The sequence below is a fragment of the Bufo bufo genome, chromosome 9 (genome assembly GCF_905171765.1).
Source record: "Bufo bufo chromosome 9, aBufBuf1.1, whole genome shotgun sequence".
NCBI classification, from domain to species: domain Eukaryota; kingdom Metazoa; phylum Chordata; class Amphibia; order Anura; family Bufonidae; genus Bufo; species Bufo bufo.
Genome location: NC_053397.1, coordinates 47,786,492 through 47,814,364, shown reverse-complemented (window position 1 = coordinate 47,814,364; position 27,873 = coordinate 47,786,492). Strand labels below are relative to the sequence as shown.

At 42.8% G+C, this 27,873-nt stretch overlaps 1 protein-coding gene across 2 annotated transcripts in view; it reads left to right on the top strand.

Annotated features, from left to right (window-relative positions):
* Positions 1–27,873, top strand: part of DPYD (dihydropyrimidine dehydrogenase) — a 1,571,083-nt gene that overhangs the window by 258,465 nt on the left and 1,284,745 nt on the right. For both annotated transcript variants that reach the window (XM_040406865.1, XM_040406866.1), the window contains exon 3: positions 10,520–10,602. In XM_040406865.1, the coding sequence (XP_040262799.1) occupies positions 10,520–10,602 (83 nt within the window). The remainder of the gene's footprint in view (positions 1–10,519; positions 10,603–27,873) is intronic.

The following is a 27,873-nucleotide window of genomic DNA, read 5'->3' as shown; positions in this document are numbered from 1 at the left end:
CACTGTTTGTTTCAGTGTATTGATTCATACGTCTGATGTTTAACACCTACAGAGATGAAAATAGACTTAAAAGATGCTTCAGTACAAGAGCTCAGCATATGCTAACACATGCATGGAATTTCATTAGACTTCCAAAATGAATTTAGATTCACACACACTACGTTACACAAGTTCAAACGCCACTTACAAATAATGTAAAAAAAAAAAAAAAGCATTTTTGTTATGTTGTATTGTACTTTTTGGATGATGATTTTCCTTCATGTACAAGCACTGTATGGACAGAATACACTAAAAAAGTAATTGTCCTATTCCATGCTTTTTAACCATGATTAAGATTTTGCTGCCATTTATAGGTAAGGCCAAGTTCATATTTCAATTATTTGGTCAATTATTTACATTAGTTATAATTTACGAACCAAAACCAGGTGCCGGTCAAAAACACGGAACAGGAGAAAACCTTTCCATTATCCCTGTGATGGCTAACCTCCGGCACTCCAGCTGTGGTAAAACTACAACTCCCAAGATGTACACTTGCTTGGCCTTTCTCAGAACTCCATAGAAATGAATGGAGCATGCTGCGAGCCGTAGTTTCACCACAGCTGGAGTGCCGGAGGTTAGCCATCACTGATGGTTTTGGCTCACCATAACTGATGTAAATAACTGACCAAATAACTGAGGTGTGAACTTTCCACTTGTTTGCACAGTAGTGAATTGGTCTCCAAGATGTGGCTTTTAATGAACACCCTAGGACAAATAGAAAATCTTCACAAGATAGGAACCATATGAAGTCCAACTTTGCTGAAATTAAAATGGAGCTCCATTCTGGTGCCATATAGCACTACTGAACGCTTAAAGGGGTTGCCTGGTTTCAGATATGATGACCTATTCTCAGTATAGGTCATTAATGTCAGATCGGCGGGGGTCTGAATCCCGGCACACCAGCCAATCAGCTGTTTGAAGAGAATGCAGAGCTGCATTTCTTCACTGGTTACTTGCTTGAAGTCTACATTGCAGCGGCAAGCAGTGTAATTACAGCTGCTCCTTCCAATTTATTTGAATGGGACAGAGTGTGGGATGGAGAAGCTGTAATTAATTATACTGCTCGCTGCTGCAATATAGACGGCAGAGAGGTAAACAGTGAAGATAACACAGCACTCGCAGCTGATCGGCTGGGATTCCTCTAACTGATACCATCCATTGGCCATCAGTCACTAATAGGCTACCATATTTTAAAAAAAGCTTACACTTAGTGTCAAATTTAGGCTATCTGTGCTGCCCCCTTCAGCACAGATTTAGCACAGCTGGCCCTGCACCCGATGCAGCAACATAGGCTGGGCTTCTTCTCTCAAGCGGCTCCATAGTGGTTACAAGTGCCGCGTCAATGGTATTTATGTCCTTGCTCGATTTCACTGTGTGATTGTACATGTAAAATGGTTGCTTCCAAAATCATTTTTTCTTATCAGTTCTTCCGCTCTATCTCCTTTCATTTAGTTAGTGTACTGCAGGTGGGCGAATTGCTTGAAATTTGTTTCTGGTCAAATTCTAATGAATGGGTCAGCAGGTTTGATTTGGGTACAGAAAGTGCAGAGATTGCCCCGATACACACATAGGTCTCCTAGGACTATGTCCAAACCCTTTCAAGTTCTTAAAAGATATGTCAGCATTAGTAATGTCAACGTGACAAGAACACATATGGCTATGGGTAAATGGATGGTAACAAACAGCCAGTTCAATAACACACTGCACTGTCACATTGTATTGTTCAATCAAATCATGGTCCACAAATGATCCCTTTTTGGTGGCAGATGCCTTCTTCTCTGTCTTATGGTCTGTAAAATGTTGGCCGCCATTTCAAAGGATTCATCCAAATAGTATTGCAAAAGAATTGGATTTCGCTGTTATGTGATGTTTAAGCAAACTAGAGACAAATTTGATTCATTTACAATCAATTAGCTTATCTCTATACTGAACAAAAACAAGCAAATTCTGTATCTCGTTTATTGCAGTGAATTATGATCTCTGCTTGTTTTATACCGTAGCAGCTGTGAACATCCTGTGATACTTGAAAGAGATTTAAAATCAGATTGATGTATCTCTGTCTGTTGCAGACTAGAGATGTCTTGTAAAACCTGCCGTGTATACTATATTTGTGCAGCAGATCTACTGCTTTCCTTTGTAAGGACCAGATTAAAATCCAGTTGTCACTATTAAAAATACTTCTATATTGTCAAAAATATCTGATTGGTATTACCATTTGTCAGATTTCTTCATCTGTACACACTGTGGTGTGGAGCGCTGTTATACACTGCGGTGTGGAGTGCTGTTATACACTGTTGTGTGGAGCACAGTTATACACTGCGGTGTGGAGCGCCATTATACACGGTAGTGTGGAGCACCATTATACACTGTTGTGTGGAGCGCCATTACATACTGCGGAGTGGAGCACTGTTATACACTGCGGAGTGGAGCACTGTTATACACTGCAGTGTGGAGCGCTGTTATAAACTGCAGTGTGGAGCGCTGTTATACACTGCGGTGTGGAGGGCTGTTATACACTGCAGTGTGGAGCGCTGTTATACACTGTGGTGTGGAGCGCTGTTATACACTGCGGTGTGGAGGGCTGTTATACACTGTGGAGTGGAGTGCTGTTATACACTGCAGTGTGGAGGGCTGTTATACACTGCAGTGTGGAGGGCTGTTATACACTGTGGAGTGGAGTGCTGTTATACACTGCAGTGTGGAGCGCTGTTATAAACTGCAGTGTGGAGCGCTGTTATACACTGCGGTGTGGAGGGCTGTTATACACTGCAGTGTGGAGCGCTGTTATACACTGCGGTGTGGAGGGCTGTTATACACTGCGGTGTGGAGCGCTGTTATACACTGCTGTGTGGAGCGCTGTTATACACTGCTGTGTGGAGCGCTATTATACACTGCTGTGTGGAGGGGTGTTATACACTGCAGTGTGGAGCGCTGTTATACACTGCGATGTGCAGCGCTGTTATACTCTGCGGTGTGGAGCGCTGTTATACACTGCTGTGTGGAGGTCTGTTATACACTGCGGTGTGGAGGGCTGTTAAACACTGTGTTGTGGTGGAGCACTGTTATACACTGTGGTGTGGATTCCTGTTATACACTGTGGTGTGGAGTGCTGTTATACACTGCGATGTGCAGCGCTGTTATATACTGCGGTGTGGAGCGCTGTTATACACTGCTGTGTGGAGGTCTGTTATACACTGCGGTGTGGAGGGCTGTTAAACACTGTGTTGTGGTGGAGCACTGTTATACACTGTGGTGTGGATTCCTGTTATACACTGTGGTGTGGAGTGCTGTTATACACTGCGATGTGCAGCGCTGTTATATACTGCGGTGTGGAGCGCTGTTACACACTGTGGTGTGGAGCACCGTTATACACTGTGGTGTGGAGCGCCGTTATACACTGTAGTGTGGAGCGCCATTATACATTGTTGTGTGGAGCGCCATTACATACTGTGGTGTGGAGCACTGTTATACACTGGGGTGTGGAGACTAGAGCTGTTATACACTATGGTATGGAGTGCTTTTATACACTGCGTTGTGCAGCGCTGTTAAACACTGCAGTGTGGAGGGCTGTTATACACTGCGGTGTGGAGGGCTGTTATACACTGCGGTGTGGAGGGCTGTTATAGACATTGCTGACACATAGATCAGTAGCTGATATACATTGGATATGCTGCACATGCATTATTTCTCAAATTGAAACTGATATTTGTGCTTAGGATATACAGTTTCAGCTATGTGGGGGTCGCCCAAAGTTACCTGTTATTAAATGAATATTGCCCTACTACACAGATAAATAATTTTTCTCTATAGCAGACAAATAATTTGCCTGTATAAGGACAGCCAGAGTACTCCCAATGACAGTGCTACTAGAAAACATCAATTAAAAGTACCCTCATAGCCAAAAGAGTGCCCCTCATAAACTACGCCAGATGGGTGCCCCTGTCTACAATGGCACCAGAAGAGTGCCCACATAAACAATTATGTCAGTAGAGATTTAGTCATTCCTGCTGAAAGCTATAAATACCCCAAAGTACCTGGAGAGTACAGCAGAATAATTTATGATGGACTAAGGAACTAGATGGCTTAAATGGTACTGTATATCCTAGCGGTCTAGGGCAGTAAAGGGCTTAAATGCAGTGGCGTACCGCCAATATAGGCAGCGCACGTAGCTGCTATGGGGCCCGTGGCAAGGGGGGGCCCGAAGTGCATGGAAGGCCCCGCCCCTATGTTTGTAGTTATGTATTTATCAATGCTACAGTCTTCTGTCCCGACTCCCAAGTCCCTATCTGGAGCTTGGGCGGGCCCCGCTTCCCCTCTGCTCAGGCTCCCCACCCCGACCCAGCCAGTGACATACTGCAACGCTGCTCATTCTCCTCGGTTTGCTGGGCGCTCGCACTGAACTGGCCAATCCATTTAGTGGTACAAAGCTCCTGCTGCTGATTGGCCAGTGTGCGAGTCACAGGCTCAGCAGACAGATCAGAGAAGAACTGTGCAGGCGGGTGGTTGGGCAGGGTGGCAGTCTTGTGCTTACCGCGCTCACCACCTGCCTCATACTGCCACCAGTTCCACTGAGACCCAACTCCAACCAGCCCCCAGCATCGTCGGCTTGCCCCTGGCCTGTTGTGTGCCGCTGCCAGTCTGCCACCAAGGACAAAGTAAGTTGTACACTCACAGCAGTGAGTGACAGACTCTACGTTTTAAAAAGTTCATGGGGGGTGGTGAGGGATGTCTATTGGTGGGAAAAGGGCAGGAGCAGCAAGCAGAGTTCCTGCAGGGTTGGGGGGGAACTGTTCTATAAGGGTTATTATTATATTGAGGACTCAGGAGGAGTACCCCCCCCCCCAATGAACTCTGCTGTTAAATTGCTAATTTAGAGTACTGTGTCATGGGGGGATGGTTAGTGGGGGGAAGAGGGCAGCAGAAAGTATGGTTGGGGAACACTATTCTATAAGGCTTATTATTATATAGAGGACTCAGGACAGTGCACCGCCCCCCGTAATTTAACCCCTCAGGTCCCACAATTAATAGCAAATTTTTTTTGAGATTAATAGTAAAAAAAAAAGCGAAAAAAATCTTAAATAAAATACACTGATATATTAAACGTTTAAATCACCCCAATTTTACATATAATAATATATAAACAATAAAAAAATCATATTAGGTATTGCCGCACCTGAAAATGTCTGCACTGTTAAAATATTTTAAAAAAGAACCTGTAGAGTAAACGCCTTAACGAAAGAAAAAAAAAATGAACAACGGAAAAAAAAAAATGGAAAACACGCAAGAGCAGGTGGTGGGATGGGTAGCGGGTGGATTAGGGGGCCCAATTCAGATTCTTGCTATGGGGCCCAATGATTTCTATGTACGCCCCTGCTTAAATGCTGCTGTATACCCTGGTGGTCTAGGACAGTAAGGAGCTTAAATGGTACGGTATATCCTAATGGTCTAGGACAGAAAAAGGGCTTAAATAGTACTGTATATCCTAGTGATCTAGGACAATAATGGGCTTAAATAGTACTGTATATCCTAGTGGTCCTGGACAGTAAAGGGCCTAAATGGTACTATATATCCTAGTGGTCTGGTACAGTAAAGGGCCTAAATGGTACTATATATTCTAGTGATCTGGGGCAGTAAAGGACTTAACTAGTACTATATATCCTAGTGGTCTGGTACAGTAAAGGTCTTAAATAGTACTGTATATTCTAGTGGTCTGGGACAATAAAGGGCTTAAATGTACTGTATACACTAGTGGTCTAGAACAGCAAAGGGCTTACATGGTATTATATACCCTAGTGGTCTAGGACAGTAAAGTGTTTAGTGTTGTTATGTTTTATGTATTTAAATAGATCCAATATTATGTACTGAATATTTTATTGCAGGGCCAACTGCTTTCTGAAGATGCAGGAGTTGTGATAGGCCATTTTTAAAGAAAACTTTGCTAAATATAGAAAATGGTAAATAAAATGTATGGGTATATTTGGGAGAAATGGCTTTTTTAACAGAAGCGAAACATGAACAATAAACCAAAAATGTATTTGGAAATTTCAGAATTCTGTGAATCAAAGGTGATATAAGGTACTATGCTTTATTATGCTTTTCTGATCACAGGTTTTATTTAAGCTTGTATTGAAAAACAGAAGCTTCATCTTACAGCAAATGTTCACTTTTAGGAGATTTCCTTTAACGCTATTTAAAAAAAATCCAAAGTCGCATCTTACCAACCGACTCTGCAGAATGGAATTACATTAAACTCTATGGATTAGTTGACAAGAGAAAAGTTCAATGGTGTTCATGCAGACTGTACCTAAAAAGTCTATAGTCACACAGTAGCTCGGTGGGATGGTTTCTCTGTGGGACTTTTTATACTTTATAAAAGAAAACTCTAAAAGGAAGAACTGAAGAACTTTTTTTTTTCCTTCTAAAGATGAAATATTTTAAAAGATAGAACAAGCATGCAATAAGAAACAGAGGTGAAAATAAATAAAGCAAACAATAGATACCACCCACAGAAGCTTCCGGTTAACAGATTCATTAGTGTGATATATTAATAAATATATTTTGCTACTGTGTCTAAATAAATGTCTTGTTTTTTGAAGGAGCCTTAATATTGTTTTCATTTTTTTCGACCTAGGATTTGAGATGAGTTAATATTTAAAGATGAGAGATGAGCAAATTGATTCTAAACAAATTTATAAAATGTATAAAAAATTGGAGTTGCATCTGAATCCAAATTGTTTGGTGACTAATAGAGATAAAGGGAACATATGAGTCCTGGTAGACCTCAGGGCATCATATACACATGTTCTTTGGAGCAGTTTTGGTTCAGGTAGAATCAATTAGGACCTCTATCCAATCGATCTATAGATTTGATTGAATTCAACTCAAATCATATTTTCTCATCATCTCTATTAAAAATGCACTGCCACTAAAAAATTGTATTCTTTTTTTTCTATTATGAGGGTAGATGATCTAAATTATAGTGAAGTAACATTTTAGTAAATACAAAGGGGCACATTTATCAAGACCAGTGTTTTAGACGCCAGTCTTAATAATCCCATATGCTGGCGGTGGTTCTGCCAAAGTTATGAAGAGGCCCGTCCCCTTCCCCACTTTGTAAATGATCCTCACTGGCTCCTGATAATGGCATGGACTCTGGCCCAAAAGGAGTATTGTAGTTTAGAAAAAAGATAGTCCAACAGTAAAAACCTAAAGTGTTTTATTAATAAGTTAAAATCCACCACAAGCAATGGTGAATAAAATCCCCCACAATACAGTATCTCCAGGACATTGTGAAACCAAATCTACCACCTTGTCTAATTCAGTTAGGACATGTGGTGGTGCATCAAATAAAGCTCACTCACACACTTGATCCTCAAATCTCTCCTCCATCGAGAATGTTCGGGAATGGATAGAGCAACAGATCTCCTATGCAGGGTTGCCAACTGTCCAGAAACTTCTGGGCAGTCCACAAAAATAGGCAACTTTTTTCCTGTGTCCGTGAGAAAAAAAAAGATGTGTCCGTGATTTTTTTTTTAGGCTGGTGGGACTTGATTAGATTATTTTGATGGTAATTATCATCATTTTACAGCTCACAGTAAATGCTGTTAATGAGTTCTTCTTATTAGTATATTGAGCTATAGACATGTATTACTTATAATCTTTATCATTCATTTTGGTTTTCCAGTTTGTCCGTACAAATGTTGGTTGTCTGTGATTTTGGGATAAGTTATCAAAAAAAAAATTCTGGTTGCCAATCCTGCTCCTATGCACAGCAGCCAACAACCACCTTGGTTTAACTACAGGTCCAAGTTGAAAGAGCTTTGAATGACATACTGTACCACAGGAGGGTATCCATCAGGTGTAAGACCGTTACCATGCCAGTGTGGCAGCTTGCCTCGCATCAAAGGCAGATGCCGCCCAGTATTAATATAACCCCGCGTTAACATATATCCTGCGGTAGAACCCAAAATAAAGGGTGCACCACCTTGCTTTTGTGATCATTGACTAAACACAATTAGCAATGTATACTATTGCCTTTCTTTCCAGGGGTTCTTTGTAGATTTTGGCCGCTGTATAATAATACTATACATATTATTAACTACAGCTTGCATTAAATACAAATATAACTTGTACAAGAAATCCAATCATTGATATTAGTAAAGTCAGAAATAACAAAATCCAAGGACACAATCATCTTGAAAAACAAATTCAAAGGTCTATGACTCACACAAAGGTTGGGGCATACATCAAGATTTTTGTCAAGCTTTCTCATATTTTTGGTAGCAGGGATATCTGTAGCCCTATTCTTGATGGGGAAAAAAGGGTGGCAAAAAGATCCCCATTAAAAGCAACAAATTGTCCTAGCAATGTAGCCTAGAAATCATGATGCCAGTGTGAACAGATTCATAGTTTCTATGTTAATATTTTTTTTTTTCAAATAGTATGTCAATCAACCTGGGAACATATGCAGCACATTGTGCATGTCCTTAAGCAGTGTTCTGTTTTAGCTGATAGACTACGTACTATAAATGCGCGCTCTGGCCCTCATCTTCATTGATAGCATACTGGATACGTACTTCAGTTATGCAGATTTGAAATGTGTTGTGCTGTACAGTCAGAAGTGGATGCAATCAGAATATCTAAACACTTGTAGTATCTCTGGAAGGGCATGAAGTGCTTAAATACTTCACCGCTGCTTGAGTTGCAAATGCTTTAGAAGATGCTTGTGTTTCGTGGTAGAAAGGACAAAGCGATCCGCGAAATCTATTCCTATCAATGCAGCTGAATTTATTCTCCATGTGGTAAAAGCCACACAGAGACGACAGATGTAATCCACCCAAGATTTGTATTTCTTAAAAGAATTTTAGAGAAGTGTAAAACGAGCCAAGGAAAAGCACCTGCTTTGGTTCTTCACAATAGAATTTCTTGAAAGATTAATGTTCAGAGGCCAAGCTGTTAAGGTGATTTCTTGTGTTTAAGATGCATGCAGTACACTGAATCCTTTCCCCCTACTTATCAAAGATATGTCACATCATACCGAAGCTCAAGAGACTATATTTCTCATTTCATAGGCCATGGAACAGCTTTCACAAATTTGGTTGGCAGTTCTTTCCAAAGAATGTGTGATCAAAGAAAGATATTCAAAGCATTTTCTATAAAATATTGTTATATTCATTGCATAATATCTTACTCCATTGTTGCAATGTGTGGCCCTGATCAAATTTCTTCAGCTGAGAAATGTGTGATTCTCCAGTCTTTTTATCTCTTGTATGATTTCTTAAGAATATCTTTCAATAAAGAAAGTTTCTATTCGGGTGTAGGCCCATGTAAAACCGCTATTTTTGTCATATCCATATTTTTTACCTTAAGCTTTCTAAGAATATATTTGTCTATTCTACACGATACACCATTTTAAAATTCAGTTTCTCACTTTGGAAGCTTCAACATATTTATCTTTTATATGGACATTAATTTGAGCTGTGTAACACATTACTTCCCCTGTGATGACACTGCAGAAAAGCTAAACAATTGCATTTGGATTACAGTTGATCACTGGGAGTCCCAACAGCACAACATCCTATAATCAATTCATTATGAAGGACCATTCTATCAAAATGGGCTAACCCATATAGGCTTGGTTCTGGGCTTTAAGGCTTTTGGAGTGTCATACATGTACAGAGTGGGATTAAAGGTCCTGTTCCTGCAATCTAGTAGAAGCAGGTAAGGTCCCCAGCTATCAATGACAGCCAGGGACTCCAAGGAGAATACTAAAATGGTTTATTACCAATTCTTCTTTCTCCTCTGTTCAGTGCATAACACTCAACAAGTGAATAGAGGAACCCGAAAATCATGTAGTCCCCAGGTGTCTTGGTCAGAGTGGAGATACTAGGTCTTAGCAGACTAATCAGCTCTGCCTGTATCAAATTCCCCCACAGGGGGCTGTTTTTCCTTGTAAATGGGGCTCCTTTGGATGCCCCATTTACAGTTGAAATGCTGCAAAGAGCAAATAAAAAGTGTCAGCCTCCCAGTGATCAGACCCTTCTTCTTGTTAGGATGGCTTCACAATTGCTTTGAGCTTTTCATTCTACTGATCGGTCAGAAGAACAGAAATATGAAAAAGTAGTCTTTGCTGAGGGTTAGTTTGTGCTATTTCTTATTTTTCAGTTCTTCTGATAGATCAGAAGTACGCAAAGCTCAACGCAGATATGAACTTGACCTAAGGATTTGGTTCGGAATATATGAACCATTATGAAGTTTTCTCTTCATAGTTGCAAAAACTTCAAGGGAAATGTTTTACTAATGCAAAGATGTAACTTATGCAATGGCAGATGTAAATGTGCCCTATCCTTATATCTACAATTTAGCATAATCTACCAACAAAGAACATTGTTTTATTTCAAACAATACTCGATTAACAATTTTCCGCAAAAATTTGAAACCACAGTAATTAATGTCGATGCCATATTTATTATTTTTACAGAAATGTGAGAAACTGGAAAATAATTTTGATGACATCAAACATACTACTCTTAGTGAGAGAGGAGCTCTTCGAGAAGCCATGAGGTAAGTTCAGATCACCATGGTAACAGTCATCCTTGTGCTAATACAAGAAGTCATTCTTCATTATTGGGGGAGTAAATGAGTTCATTGCCACTGTTCAGCTATGTTCTCCAAGGTATTAATTTGTCACTGGATAGGCTTCCCTTGAGGATATGCTTTGGTTTAAAGCTGCATAAATAATAAGCCTCACTACATACTAAAAAACTAAATGTTTAATTGGTGGCTTGAAATGCTTTAAGGTGCTTCTGAATTATATTTATTCTGAACCATGTATGAATAGCAATGCTTGTATTCTAGAAGGAGCATGAATTGTGCATACTGAATAATGTAACTAAGGCCGGTATTCTAAAAAATAAAACTTGTTTCCTGCAAAAAAAAACACAGAGTACCAGTGTTGTCCATAACAACCAATCAGGTTACTTCTTTTATTTCGTACCAAGCCGTGAATGAAAGAAAGCTGAGAACTTATTGGATGCTATTGGCATTATTTTTTGTTAAAAAAATGGAGAACCCCATTTACATGGGCAGATTTTTCTGATAATATCTAAAGGTGGCCATACACATTAAATAGAAGTTGGTTGAATATTAAGCAGTAGTTGAACAAACATTTGGTGAATGACTGTTTTGCAAACTCGGCCATACAAATTCTAGGCCATATTTTCTGTTACAGTGATTTAAACTGGTTAATTTTTCTAGGAATGTTCTTTCAAAGAAAGATCTTTTATTCGCAAACTATCTCTCTTTGAATAAAATAACTTTTTAAAGACTATCAAATGAAAATATTAAACACGACCAACTTGTTTTTAAACAAGACATTTTAACCAACAAACAATAGTTTTGGTTGAAATAGACCACTTTAGGCTAGTGTTTATAGCGACCTTTAGATTTACATTACCACAGTGGCTGATGCTGAAGGATAAATCCGGAGCTCTTTTAGACTGTCTAGTCTAAACCACCAAGTTTATACCACTGATTACGCCACATAAATTGATACCATATATTCTAAAGTAGTGTTGGCACATAGTGCTGTATCTCTCTTTGTCCAAAGCAAGGGAAGGTGTCTAAAACCCTTAATAACTGTGGTGTGAGGCATATACACTAGTATTCTGATCATTTGCAAAAGTAACTCTGCAGCATTATAATGAAGAAAGAAACCATTTTTTTAATTTTTTTGCAAGATAGTGAATATGTGATCTAAACCTGGATTGACAACTCATGGAGACCTCAGCTTCTGAACCATCATATATCTACCAACTATGCTATTAAGTGGACAAGCAAATAATTCAGTTTCTTTTTCTCCAATTTCCTTCCTATTACATAAGATATTAATGATATTTTAAAAGGTTGTCTGAGATTTTTGTATTGATGGCCTATCCTCAGGAGAAGTCATCAATATCATATCGGTGGAGGCCTGACTCCCAGCATCCCCGACAATCAGATGACCAAACACAGTTCTTGAATGGGACTGCACTGTAGTTCTCACTGGAGAGCCGCAGCCTCTTCTAACAGCTGATCTGTTGGGTGTCGGGAGTCAGTACCCTACTGATCAGATATTGGTGGCTAATTCTTAGGACAAGTCATCAATATCAGATCAGCGTAGGTCTGACTCCCAGCATCCCCGACGATCAGCTGTTTGCTCTGGTTAGCATGGTGGCCTCCTCACAGCTTACCAAACACAGTGCTTGAATAGGATTGCACTGCAGTTCTCCCCAGAGAGCCACATCCTCTTCTAACAGCTGATCCGTGGGGTGTCAGGGGTCACGTGCTGCCGTTATTGAGAAGATAGGAAGATTTATTATAGGCAAATGAGCCTCTAGGAGCAGAGGGGCAATGCTCCTGCTCCTAGAGGCTCCGTTCTCCCACCTCTGGCATTGCCCTTCTAGACTCGATTGACAGGGACAGGCAGTGTTCATGGCATCCTACCTGGCCCTAAATTTGGGTAAAACCTTCAGCCATTTGGTATGCGGTGCAGGCGTAGTGAAGAAAGGATGCTCGCAGGTGTGGACTTCATTACTGCACCACATGCATCACAGTACAACCTATCCTCTTCAATAATGCCGGCATCGCTCTTTTTCTAGGTGCACTGTGATGTATGCGGCGTAGACGCAGTAGTTTTGACATCGACACCAGTTTTCCTAGAGGCTCCTTTCTCCCACCTCTGGCATTGCCCTTCTAGACTCGATTGACAGGGACAGGCAGTGTTCATGGCATCCTACCTGGCCCTAAATTTGGGTAAAAGCTTCAGCCATTTGGTATGTGGTGCAGGCATAGTGAAGAAAGGATGCTCGCAGGTGTGGACTTCATTACTGCACCACATACATCACAGTACAACATATCCTCTTCAATAATGCCGGCATCGCTCTTTTTCCAGGTGCACTGTGATGTATGCGGCGTAGACGCAGTAATTTTGAAATTTACACCAGTGTTTTGGGGTCAGACCTCCTCTTGGGGTCCTAGAACTGTAGCTTTTGTTGATATTCCTACACAGCCTTCACCCCTCTCTGTGTTGGCAGCCTGTATGAAGTGGGCTGGGTTCATTAGCTAAGCCAACCCCTTTCTCCATTACGGTTAATTCAAAGACAGAGAAGGAGAACTCATCCAGACTGCCAGTTCCTTTAATCATTTAACCAACACAGAAAGAAGGAGGAAGCTTGGTGCCTATGTCAGAACATCATAGGTCAGACAAAGAAGCTACACTTCTGGGACCATGAGAGGACAGAAATTGGGCCATTCATACCATTTCCAGTTAGTTTAATTACTTTATCATTTAGAAACCCATCAAGAATTGACATTGGACAACCATTTTAACACCTTGCAATAATTATATAGGTTTGCAAACATCTTATTTATATCTTTACTTATAAGACTTTTCATATGGCATGCTATTTGACTTACACAATATTTTAGCAATCATGGCTTTTATTTATTTATTTATTGCTTTGTATTTAGTAACTACTGTTGATCAATGTACTTTATTAACTTTGCATTAAAAATTCTTGCCGTTAAACATTTCTTTCTGAAGTATGTGAGACCGTCAAGAGTTTCCACGCGTCATAGCACATCAGAAATTGATTATTGCTGTATTGTAAATCCTAATGTACATTCTGCATCAAATTATCCAATTACCAATTCCATTTACATCCATTAGATTCAGGCATCTTTTTATGCCAAGGTTTGTTTTGTGAAAATCATTTAATGTAGTGCAAAGAAATCCTACAGTAACCTAACTACTTGGAGAGCAATATGAGCTATTTTTCTTATTTTTTTAACCTGCAAGACATATACAACTTGAAGCTCTTGGGCGCCAATTCAAAATCTGTAGCAGGTACCCCACCCCGCGTCATGGTTAATAATGTGTTCTTCTGCAGCAATTGGGGCCTTTGGACCCACTAAGGCACAGGGACCCAGGTGCATCTGCTACCTCTGAACGCCCTATGTCGACAAACCTGTTATTTCTATGTATAGGTACCTCTTTAAGCTACTGATCCTGTAATGGGGCGGCTCTTTTGACATATAAAAATTGTAGGTGGCGACATCATCACTTACATGAATCTATCACTGGGAGAAATTATAAGCAAAGTACATTGTATTAACATGCAGATTTCTTTCAATTAAATTAGCAACTGACAGATAAACTTTTTGCAGATTTCATACACAACAAATCCTCGATGTGAAAACTGACCCTGTGGCTAATTTTATATTGGCGTTTTTCCCATCTGGGTGCTGTCCGAGTTTAGAACAGACTGAGGACTGATCCACTCAATTTAGGCTACTTTCACACTAGCGTTTTGCTGTCCGCTCGTGAGCTCCGTTTGAAGGGGCTCACGAGCGGAGCAGAACGCTTCCGTCCAGCCCTGATGCAGTCTGAATGGATGCGGATCCGCTCAGACTGCATCAGTCTGGCGGCGTTCAGCCTCCGCTCCGCTCGCCTCCGCACGGCCAGGCGGACAGCTGAACGCTGCTTGCAGCGTTCGGGTGTCCGCCTGGCCGTGCGGAGGCGTGCGGATCCGTCCAGACTTACAATGTAAGTCAATGGGAACGGATCCGCTTGAAGATGACACCATATGGCTCAATCTTCAAGCGGATCCGTCCCCCATTGACTTTACATTGAAAGTCTGAACGGATCCGCTCAGGCTACTTTCGCACTTAGAAATTTTTCTAAGTTATTAATGCAGACGGATCCGTACTGAACAGAGCCTCCGTCTGCATTAATATGATCGGATCCGTTCAGAACGGATCCGATCAAGCGCTAGTGTGAAAGTAGCCTTAATCAGTCTCTTCAGATGTCTCCACATTGGTCTGCAAGAAAAACAGACTACACATGGTCTAGACATGTTTCCTATTGGCCGTCCGAATGAGGGCTTATAATTATAGAAAAAAGGGCGGAGACGGCACGTCCGGTTGGAACTTTATCCCAGATGTAACGTTTCAGCTATAGAGCCTTTATCAAGCAATGCTTTATAAAGGCTCTATAGCCAAAACATTGCATCTGGAATACATTTCCAACAGGACAACCTGTCTCCTACAATTTTTTTCTAATTATATGCAGATTAACTGATCAACCTAGGAAAGCTTTCTTTTTCAATAGAATGAGGGCTTAGGCTCAGTTCACACCTGAGCGTTCTGAAAGGAGCGCTCTGTATGCGCGATTGTACGGGCGTTTACAAGCGCGCATACAGAGACAAGTGTACACACAGTGTCGCGCGTTCCCGAAAGTCTATGTACGGGAACGCGCGACAAGCGCCCAAAAAAACGCTCCTGTACTTGTGTGAGCGTCGGGCGTTTTACAGCGCGATCGTACGCGCTGTAAAACGCCCAGGTGAGAACCATTCCCATAGGGAAGCATTGGTTTCTCCTTGTTGAGCGTTTTACAGCGCGTAGGAACGCGCTGTAAAACGCTCAGGTGTGAACTGAGCCTTAGAGACACAATGGCTTACTGCAGATGCATTGCCCCAACTCCAGATGATCTCTTCTATAAAGGGTAATACATGTATTCACATTTTTGTGCAAGCTCTAATATAATAGAATAAATAAACCTGTCCAGGAAAAAAAAACATACTGAAAAATATAACACGGAACTGAGAAGTTATATTTGATATTAGGAGTATTTTTAACTTCTAGATACATCTTGGCCAAAGGGTCTAATTTATTAGGCTGTAGTTGCTGCTGATTGCAGCTAGATCGTGAGAAAATTGCTTTTCAGATGAGCACATTTTCTAGCCTCTAAGCTCTTGACTCGATGAAAATAAACTGTAAATGAACGATAATAAAATTTATTTTTGTCAGTGTATTTCACCGCAGTAAAATAAAAATAATTAATGTTAAATAATAGGGAGTATTAATAGATGCAGATGGACCTTTTGCTTTCCAGTAAAACTCACTTTAAGCCTTAAAGAAAGCCCAAAAGAATTTAAAGGACCCTGTTAAATTGGTAGCATCTAATAACTTCTACTTACAATTGAAGCAGTGATTACAATAAGTGCACAGTAAAGGCATGCAAAATAATTTAAACGTCAATGAGGTTTTTTTTTTATTAAGTCTTTAACTATGGCTTCATGTGCTGCTTTAATTTAAGGAGCATTCCAAGATACTATTCTATTAAAGGGAATCTGTCACCATTTGTATCGGGGACAAGAAGCTCAGATCTCCATTTTTTATTTTCCTACTGCTCTCCGTTCCACTGGTGTAAGCGCTGGAAGCTAGGTATTGTAACACAGTCGGCACTGCAGTGCTATGCTGACATAATGGAGAGGACTCCTGTGCGCATGCCCAACAGTCCCAACAATGTATTTCAATGGATCCTTAAATGCTGACAGTAGAGGAATGGGGGGCAATGGGAAATAAAAAAAAATAGCGATCTGGACACCTTTAGTACTACTCATGTATTACTGCAAATAATAGTCCAAGATCAAGGTGGCATTCCCTTTAAGTAGAATACACAGTATACCAAAGCACATCTTAGGCTAGTGGTGGTCAACACATCATGGTATGAGGCTTGAAATGTCATTTTTAGAAAAGAACCATGCAAATACAAAATCATTTAGACTGGGGCCACAAGGCTCCATATGGTTGTAACCTGCTATTATATTGGAGTCACAATGCCATTTTGGAGTAAGTCTCATATGATTTAGGTTGTTCAACACCCAAAAGATACGCACCAAACAAAACCTTCTCACACAACACAAATAAGTCACAGTCGCACACAACCTACGTTTAAAGGGGTTATGCACTTTGTTTTAACTGATGATCTATCCTCTGGGTAGATCATCAGCATCTGACCGGCGGGGGTCTGACACCCGGGACCCCCGCCGATCAGCTGTTTGAGAAGGCAGCGGCGCTCCAGCAGCGCCGCGGCCTTCTCATTGTCAGACCCCCGCTGGTCAGATGCTGATGATCTATCCAGAGGATCTCATTGACTTCTATGGGAGAGTTTTCTAGGCATGTTCTGTGAACTGTGCAGAGGTCATTGTACAAGGAAACAATAGATAAGCTCTGACAATCACCTATTGTGATAGGTGGATCCTTTCTTATCTATATACAGAGGCAGTGGCGTGCCTAGCCTAGGGTGCTTGGGGTGCTTTCTCTGCCCCCCCCCCCCCAATACTTTAAAAAAATTGTACCCCCTCACAGTAGTTTTGCCCTCATTGTACAACATTCACAGTAGTTTTGTACAGATGTGTGCCCCCTCACAGTAGTTATGCCCACATTGTGCTCTCTCACAGTAGTTATGCCCTCTGTGCCCCCTTTACAGTAATAATCCCCATTGTGCCCCCTTCACAGTAATAATCCCCATTGTGCCCCCTTCATAGTAATAATCCCCATTGTGCCCCCTTTATAGTAATAATGCCCCCTTCATAGTAATAATGCCCATTTTGCTCCTTCACAGTAATAATGTCCATTTTGCCCCTTAATAGTAGTAATGCCCACTGTGCTAGTAATGACCTCTGTGCCCCCTCCATAGTAGAAATCCCCATTGTGCCCCTTCACAGTAATAATGCCTACTGTGCCCCCTTCTCAGTAATAATGCCCACTGTGCCCCTTTCATTGTAGTAATGCCCTCTGGCTCTGTGCCCCCTCCATAGTAGAAATGCCCATTGTGCCCCCTTAACACTAGTAATGGTCTCTGTGCCCCCTCCATAGTAGTAATGCCCTTTGTGCCTACTTTACAGTAATAATCCCCATTGTGCCCCCTTCACAGTAATAATCCCCATTGTGTCCGCTTCATAGTAATAATCCCCATTGTGCCCCTTTTATGGTAATAATGACCACTGTGCCCCCTTCATTGTAATAATGCCCATTTTGCCCCTTCACAGTAATAATGCCCATTTTGTCCCTTCACAGTAATAATGCCATGTTGCCCCCTTAGTAGTAATGCCCACTGTGCTAGTAATGCCCTCTGTGCCCCCTCCATAGTAGAAATCCCCATTGTGCCCCCTTCTCAGTAATAATGCCCACTGTGCCCCCTTCATTGTAGTAATGCACTCTGGCTCTGTGCCCCCTCCATAGTAGAAATGCCCATTGTGCCCCCTTCATATTAGTAATGCCGTCTGTGCCCCCTCCATAGTAGTAATGCCCTCTGTGCCCACAGCTATTTGAAGAGAGGGCAGCGCTCATATGAGAGGGCAGCGCTTATACAAAAAAAAATCAGACAACCCCTTTAAAGACATACTAGGAAAACATTACATACAGCGCTACAGAACAAACAGGGTTATACAGCACCACACACCTCTTACATCCAGTGACTTCTATTCTCTGATGTAGATATTCTCTTTCCTCTTCTTCTCCTGTTAGATCAGACCACCATGGTGACTTTTCAGCCGCACCTCATCTCTGCAGAATTTAACAAACAGACATCCTACTTTTCTATCATCCTCCCACCTTCTCAACACCCCATCCTGCCACCCCCAGTGGCGTCTCTACCTTTCAAATTTTGGGGGGGCACACTGGGGGCCAGGACAAAAGTAGGGGGAGAAGCTATAACAACGATACATTTACACAAGTACGCTTAGAAATGCTGCGATACTTTACCCAATACCTAAAACCGCAACAGGGAAGAAAAGTCCTGCTCTCTGTGGTTTAAAAAATAAAGAAAAAAATCACTCAGATTTCAACATGTCCTAGCTGCCTGTGGATGACACTTTTATAGTGAGGGGGATCTGTGAATGACACTGCTATGGGGGGGGGGGATCTGTGGATGACACATACCGTATATAGCATCTTATGCTATATGTGTCATCCACAGATCCACCCCATGACAGTGTCATCCCCATTTCCCCCTCTATAACAATGTCATCCACAGATCTCCCTCCCCGCCTCTCACAGGAGTGTACATTTGACATTTCTAAACTGTAACCCATATCCTGCAGTAACTTTAACTTTAAATCCGGATTCAGCGGCCGCTCATCTCTACTAGTACCTTAACCTTACACCACTCGGCTAGCTTCGGTAACAGGGCCAGGCTACAGCCTACAGGTACTGCCTGTTAGTTGTTACCGAGCGAGTGCTGATTTCTGCAGGTCAGAGGATACGGATTACAGTTTAGAAGAAATGTACACTCCTGTGAGCGGTCCAGTGGCGGATCCAGAGCCTGGTCTCGGGAGGGGCACTTCCAGATTATTTTCTGTCCGCCGCCACAGAACAAGGGTGCTTATAGAACAGACTACACAGTGTAGCGGTATACTGTACATTGTGTGGCACAGTATAGCGGTATACTGTATATTGTGTGGCACAGTGTAGCGGTATACAGTACATTGTGTGGCACAGTGTAGCGGTATACTGTACATTGTGTGGTACAGTGTAGCGGTATACTGTACATTGTGTGGCACAGTGTAGCGGTATACTGTACATTGTGTGGCACAGTGTAGCGGTATACTGTACATTGTAAGGCACAGTGTATGCTATATGTGTAGAACATAAACATTTTTCACATGAAAACTTACAATTATTTGGCTTGGCCCTTGGGGATCTCGGACGCCACTTCAACACTTTGGCCGGGGGCTCGGTGGAGCTGATGTTGTGTTTCATCCTAATGAGAAAGATTTCATAATAAGGATTTGGAGAAGGGGCAGAGGGATAGCAGAGCAGGGAGAGGCTGGTGCTGCTACTAGGAGCTCATACCATGGGGGAGTAATAAAACCCACCATAATGCGCTCCCCCAGTAGAAATAATTATCCTTATAATGTGACAGTGCAAAAAATACCCCCTTGTAATGCCCCTAGTTGAGCTAATGTTCCCCATAATGTGCCAGTATAAAATACCCCTCCCTATATAGTGCCCCCAGTAAATGCCCCCATATTGCTCCTCTCCCCCATCCTCCTAGTGCCCCCCATAATATACCAGTATAAAATGCCCCATATATCGTGCCCCAGTAGATGCCCTCAGTGTCCCCCATAATTTGCAAGTATAAAATACCCCTTCTTAGTGCCCCCATAGTACTCCTCTCCCCCCTTCCCCATAGTACCCACCATAATGTGTCCCAGTATAAAATGCTACTGTACAGAGCCCCCCATATATCGTGCCCCAGTAGATGCCCTCAGTGTCCCCCATAATTTGCAAGTATAAAATACCCCTTCTTAGTGCCCCCATAGTACTCCTCTCCCCCCTTCCCCATAGTACCCACCATAATGTGTCCCAGTATAAAATGCTACTGTACAGAGCCCCCCATATATCGTGCCCCAGTAGATGCCCTCAGTGTCCCCCATAATTTGCAAGTATAAAATACCCCTTCTTAGTGCCCCCATAGTACTCCTCTCCCCCCTTCCCCATAGTACCCACCATAATGTGTCCCAGTATAAAATGCTACTGTACAGAGCCCCCCATATAAAATACCCCTTCTTTGTGGCCTCAGTAGATGCCCCTATAGTGCCCACCAATAACATGCCAGTAATAAGTGCCCCCCATCACGTGGCAGTAATAAGTGCCCCCCATCACGTGGCAGTAATAAGTGCCCCATCACATGCCAGTAACAAAAGCCCCCCATGACGTGCCAGTAACAAGAGCCCCCCATCACGTGCCAGTAATAAGCCCCCCATCACGTGCCAGTAATAAGCCCCCCATCACGTGCCAGTAATAAGCCCCCCATCACGTGCCAGTAATAAGCCCCTCATCACGTGCCAGGAATAAGCCCCCCATCATGTGCCAGTAATAAGCCCCCCATCATGTGCCAGTAATAAGCCCCCATCATGTGCCAGTAATAAGCCCCCCATCATGTGCCACTAATAAGCCCCCCCATCATGTGCCAGTAATAAGCCACCCCCCAATGTGCCAGTAATAAGCTCCCCCCCAATGTGCCAGTAATAAGCCCCCCCATGTGCCAGTAATAAGCCCCCTCCCAATGTGCCAGTAATAAGCCCCCCAATGTGCCAGTAATAAGCCATGCCCCCAATGTGACAGTAATAAGCCCCCCCAATATGCCAGTAATAAGCCCCCCCAATGTGCCAGTAATAAGCCCCCCCAATGTGCCAGTAATAAGCCATGCCCCCCAATGTGCCAGTAATAAGCCCCCCCAATGTGCCAGTAATAAGCCCCCCCAAATGTGCCAGTAATAAGCCCCCCTCAATGTGCCAGTAATAAGCCCCCCCAATGTGCCAGTAATAAGCCCCCCCAAATTTGCCAGTAATAAGCCCCCCAATGTGCCAGTAATAAGCCCCCCCAAATGTGCCAGTAATAAGCCCCCCTCAATGTGCCAGTAATAAGCCCCCCCAATGTGCCAGTAATAAGCCCCCCCAATGTGCCAGTAATAAGCCCCCCCAATGTGCCAGTAATAAGCCATGCCCCCAATGTGCCAGTAATAAGCCCCCCAAATTTGCCAGTAATAAACCCCCCAATGTGCCAGTAATAAGCCCCCCCAAATGTGCCAGTAATAAGCCCCCCTCATGTGCCAGTAATCAGCCATGCCCCCAATGTGCCAGTAACACTGTTGTAAAAAATAAATAAATCATACTTACCTCCATGTCAGCGATGCGATGCAGGCCTCTTCCGGCCTGTGTCCCGCGCTGTATGGCTCAGGCGGTGCGATGACGTCATTGCGCCGCCTGCAACGGCCTCTGATAGGCTGCAGGCACTAGGCCGGCAGCCTATCAGAGGAAGGGGAAGGGACACGCCTCTCCCTTCCCTGCACCGCCGCAGCACAGGCGGGCAGATGACTATAGAGATGAGCGCAATGGAAGCACTCATCTCCCTGTACCCGACTGCGGCGGCTCACTTGTGGGCGGCATTTTAGTTGGTGGGGTACATGGGGGGTCACAGCCCAATGTAGGGGGGGCCGTGGCTCCCTCTGGCATCCCCCTGGCGACGCCACTGGCCACCCCCAATACTGTGTCCACTGTGCTCCCCAATACTTTCCTGTAGAAACAGTCCCCCTGAAAATACTGGTACCACCCCTTTATATTGTGCCCTAGTACAAAAAAATCCCCCATATAAAACCCTAAATGATATCCCCCATCCCAGACCAAACCCCCTTTAGACCTCTATGTCAGACCCCATATAAGACACCAGTTTTAAACCTCAGATCAGACCCCCATTAGACCTCCATGTAAGACCCCGACCCAATATCAGACCCCAGATAAGACCACCCCTTATAATACCCCCATTAGACCTCCAGACCCCCATATAAGACCTCCAGACCTACATATCAGACCTCAGTCCAGACCCCCATATCAGACCTCAGACCAGACCCCCATATCAGACCTCCAAACTCCCATATCTAACCCCATAAAACTTCCAGATCCCCCAGTCAGACCTCCAGACCCCCAATCAAACCCCCATTAGACCTCCAGACCGCCCCCTTCAGACCCCAAATCAGACCGCCATTAGACCTCCAGACCCCCCAGTCAGACCTCCAGACCTCCATTCAGACCAATATTAGACCTACAAACCCCCAATAAGACCTCCAGACCCCCCCAATCAGACCTCCAGACCCCCATTAGACCACTTCAGACCCCCCCGTCAGACCTCCAGACCCTCGCAGTTTGACCTCCTGACCCCCAGTCAGACCTCCAGACCCCCCAGTCAGACCTCCAGACTCCTCATAGACCCCCATTAGACCTCTTCAGACCCCCCATTAGACCTCCATATAAAACATCAGATAAGACTGTAAAATAATAAAGTAACTTACCTCTCCTGTCACCACTCTCCCTGTCCTGGCTGTCTTCTCTTCTCAGGGCCCGCACTGCACTGCAGTCACCTGACCTCCTGCAGCGTCAGGTCAGAGTGTGCCCTGTACATCCTGATGCTGCAGGCAGTCAGGACACAGCAGCGCGGGCTCTGAGAAGAGTGAGCAGGAGTAAGTACTGTACAGCACTCACAGCGCTTCTCTCCCCCTCCTCCTGCAGACTAGTGAGCGCTTCCATTATGGAAGTGCTCACTAGTATTCCCTTTATAAGATGCACTGCATCTTATAAAGGGAAAAGCAAGGAGCGCTTCCATCTGTATTGTTGGAAACGCTGATTGCTTCTGTTCTGGCACCCCCTTGAGAGCCGCCACCCCGGGTGGACCGCAGCCCCCCCCCTCCCGCCCCCTAGGCATGCCACTGCACAAAGGTGATATCATTATAGGTGGGGTTAGAATGAGAGATAAGCAGGTAACTACAGTAAAGTGAACTGTACAGACCAAGAAGTTAGGCTTAGTGACCAGGGCAAAAACTGCAGTGTTTTATGGTTTTTGTTTAAATATAGATATTGAAATGGAACATTTAAAATAACATCATAAAAATTCTTTAAATTGTAACTGTCATATTTTTTTTTTATATGCTAGTTAATTAGAGCTAGGCATGTATACCTGAGTTAGTCTGTCAATGATTGTCAAAAGATATGTAATTACCTTATAATAACAGACTTTATTATTGTCCTCTGTCCCTTTCCACTGCTCCCTTAAAAGACAGTTGCTATGGCTAGTCTGTCTCTGGCTAAGAAGACAGGAAGACAGAGGGTCGGTCCTTCACACTGCATGCCTGCATTAGGCTTCAGAGTGAGGAGGCGTGTCTCTCAGTAATCCAATTTCATTGGCTGGCATGGAGCTGCTGACTATAGCAAGTGTGTATAGGAAGTAAGGAAAAGCAGTTTTGGCCTCAGAGAACTGGCAGAGGAGCCATCTTGAGAAGATCCTCATATTGTAAATGTTTAAACAGCCGTAACTAAGGGAAAAACTCAAGGAAACAGTGGTATGTGAAGAAACTAAAGATTGCTTTATGCATAATGCTGCTGCAGCAGTAACATACAAACCGGATTCCAAAAAAGTTGGGACACTAAACAAATTGTGAATAAAAACTGAATGCAATGATGTGGAGATGGCAAATGTCAATATTTTATTTGTAATAGAACGTAGATGACAGATCAAACGTTTAATCCGAGTAAATGTATCATTTTAAAGGAAAAATACGTTGATTCAAAATTTCACGGTGTCAACAAATCCCAAAAAAGTTGGGACAAGTAGCAATAAGAGGCTGGAAAAAGTAAATTTGAGCATAACGAAGAGCTGGAAGACCAATTAACACTAATTAGGTCAATTGGCAACAGGATTGGGTATAAAAAGAGCTTCTCAGAGTGGCAGTGTCTCTCAGAAGCCAAGATGGGTAGAGGATCACCAATTCCCACAATGTTGCACAGAAAGATAGTGGAGCAATATCAGAAAGGTGTTACCCAGCGAAAAATTGCAAAGACTTTGCATCTATCATCATCAACTGTGCATAACATAATCCGAAGATTCTGAGAATCTGGAACAATCTCAGGCCGTAAAACCATACTAGATGCCCGGGCCCTTAAACGACACTGCACCACAAAAAGGAATGCTACTGTAAAGGAAATCACAGAATGGGCTCAGGAATACTTCCAGAAACCATTGTCAGTGAACACAATCCACCATGCCATCCGCCGTTGCCAGCTGAAACTCTACAGTGCAAAGAAGAAGCCATTTCTAAGCAAGATCCACAAGCTCAGGCGTTTTCACTGGGCCAGGGATCATTTAAAATGGAGTGTGGCAAAATGGAAGACTGTTCTGTGGTCAGACGAGTCACGATTCAAAGTTCTTTTTGGAAATCTGGGACGCCATGTCATCCGGACCAAAGAGGACAAGGACAACCCAAGTTGTTATCAACGCTCAGTTCAGAAGCTTGCATCTCTGATGGTATGGGGTTGCATGAGTGCGTGTGGCATGGGCAGCTTGCATGTCTGGAAAGGCACCATCAATGCAGAAAAATATATTCAGGTTCTAGAACAACATATGCTCCCATCCAGACGTCATCTCTTTCAGGGAAGACCCTGCATTTTTCAACAAGATAATGCCAGACCACATTCTGCATCAATCACAACATCATGGCTGCGTAGGATAAGGATCCGGGTACTGAAATGGCCAGTCTGCAGTCCAAATCTTTCACCTATAGAGAACATTTGGCGCATCATAAAGAGGAAGGTGCAACAAAGAAGGCCCAAGACGATTGAACAGTTAGAGGTCTGTATTAGACAAGAATGGGAGAGCATTCCTATTTCTAAACTTGAGAAACTGGTCTCCTAGGTCCCCAGATGTCTATTGAGTGTTGTAAGAAGAAGGGGAGATGCCACACAGTGGTGAAAATGGCCTTGTCCCAACTTTTTGGGGATTTGTTGACACCATGAAATTCTGATTCAACATATTTTTCTCTTAAAATGGTAAATTTTCTCAGTTTAAACTTTTGTTCCGTGATTTATGTTCTATTCTAAATAAAATATTAGATGTTGGCACCTCCACATCATTGCATTCAGTTTTTATTCACAATTTGTATAGTGTCCCTACTTTTTTGGAATCCGGTTTGTATGCAAAATTAGATTTTTTGATGAAAAAATGACAGTTACCCTTTAAAAATATGTTAAACATAAAAAAGTGATTTTGAAAAAAGGGAATTGTCTGATGACATATGTCCTTCAAGAGCACACCACTGTGCAAGGTTTTAAGATGGATGTCTTGGTTCCTTAAAGTCCTACTTACTCAAATTTTACAGATTAAACTGTGATGGCACTTCTTTGAAAAGAGAGTTTTCATTATGACAAACACACAAAAAATCGAACATCAGTGTGATATACTAATAGAGCTATTTTGGTCATTGTAGTTGCATCCACAAAGCATCCCCCCAAAAGTATAAAACTTTGGTTCTGTGGAGTCACATGAGGCATCATATCATCTCAGTTATCTGGTCATCCGCTCTGAAAAATCCCCTCTCCATTACTTGCACTATTGAGGGTGACGAAGTCTGAAACTACAGTTTGCAAATAAATGTGTGTGTCATAAACTGCTGTACAGCTAGCCACAAGGTGCTGAAGACAAAAATGTACGGAGGTTGTAACAGCGGCTGCTGTGCGCCGCTGTTCCCCTGTTTATCGATCCCGGGCGCTGTGTTCAGCGGTGATCTGCTGCCAGTATTTCCTTTCAGACCTGGCCACAGCATGCTTGCTGCTAGTTTCCTGCAGCATTTCCTTAAGTGCCAGTGCGCATCACTTCCTGTGTTTTATGGGTTGGATCATGTGACCTCACCACCAATCCTAGCCCTTCTGCACATATATAAGTGGCTCAGCCCCCTTCCCAGATGCCTCAGTGTCAAGGTCCTTGTGTCCTGCTAGGGTTCCTGATATCCGCTTGTGTTCCTCTGTTACTGACTCATACTTGTGTACCTGGACTCTGCTACCTGTTTTATCCCTGCCTGCTTGCCTTGACTCTCCTGTTGCCTATCTGGATTGCCTGACCTGTACCTGTGCTGCCTGCCCTGACCTATTGCCTGTCTGACTTCGCCTCTGCCTCCTCCTTCGGTCCTGCACTGTTGCTCCTGTTAATGATTCAGCTTGCTGACAATGCCTGTACCTCTGGTACCTTTCTCAGGTACCTCCTGGTCCGCCTGGACCAGCTGCCTTGTGTGCCTATCCTCCTCAAGAGGTTAGCGACCTGGTGTTCCCCTTGGGAAAGTCTATCCCAACCATCAGGGGTGCTGTGAAGATCAAGGGGTTCACTTAGACAACGCCCTCAAAGGAGGTAGGACACGTGGCACAGTGGGTTCACATCTGCTGGTTCATGACAGAGGCTCCGCCAATTTCTTCTGTAATTAGATTTTATCTTTTTTAATTAAATTAAATTAGCATTTACATGTTGGTACCTTATAGATGATAATTGCTTTATAAAAACACCATTAATTTCTGAGGGTTGTACAAATAAAAAAAATGTTTAAGTACATAAAACAAGACAATACAAGCATTAAGTAGTAATGAGCGGCATAGGCAATATTCGAATTTGCGATATTTCGTAAATTTTTGGCCGAATATTCGCCATAAATTTGCAAATTCGAGAATTCGTGCTCTCCAGTCATTATTTACTTGATTGTGAATATCGGCAATGTAATATATTCGCAATAAAATTTAGCGATTAGAATATTCACGATCAACTCTAAGGGGTAGGCAACTTTCCTATTGGTTGCAAAGTGCCAATATTCTCGATAAATTTGCATTTAAAATATTCGCGTTTAACACTATTCACGAATACGACTATATAGCACTATATTCTAAATATTATCAAATTCTCGAAGTGACGATATTCGTTATTAAAATTTGCAATTTGAATATTCACTCTCAACACTAGCAATAAGTACAATAAACATAGTTATTGAATGACAGACCGGTATAGAAAGAGATAACCCTGCCTGCTAAAATTACAATCTACAAGGCAAGGGAAAGACAATAGGTGAGGCTAGTAGCTGTTCATATGGCAGTGTAGTCACAGTAACTATTGTTAGAATCTGTGTACATCTGTGTTAGGGATTATGGGGGTCATTTACCAACAGATATACGCCACATACTGTCGGGCTCTCTTCCCTGCTCACGCCAGGTCTAAAAAAGGGGACAGGGTGAGGGCGGTGAAGGAGGCGGGCCAGCAGACCCACCTTATTTACCCTTTTCTACGCCTGTTTTAGGCATAGAAAATAGTCTAAATCTGTGACAGCAATGGAGCTGACGTAGATTTAGACAAACGGTGGTTATGTGGAAGTTATGTGGAGGTCGGCAATCGGAAAATTTGCGATAATAATTCGCGATCAACACTACTCCTAAAGACAAATATATGGCAGCCTTCTCATTGAGGATCAGTGAGGGATCATGGGCACTGATGAAAAAAATATCTAGAATATTCGCGACTACGAAGATATAGCACTATATTCTAGATATACGCAAATTCTTGAAGTGCCAATATTCGCAATAAAAATTCACGATTAGAATATTTGCGATCCACACTAAAGATAACCACAACTATATCCAATCGGCCTCC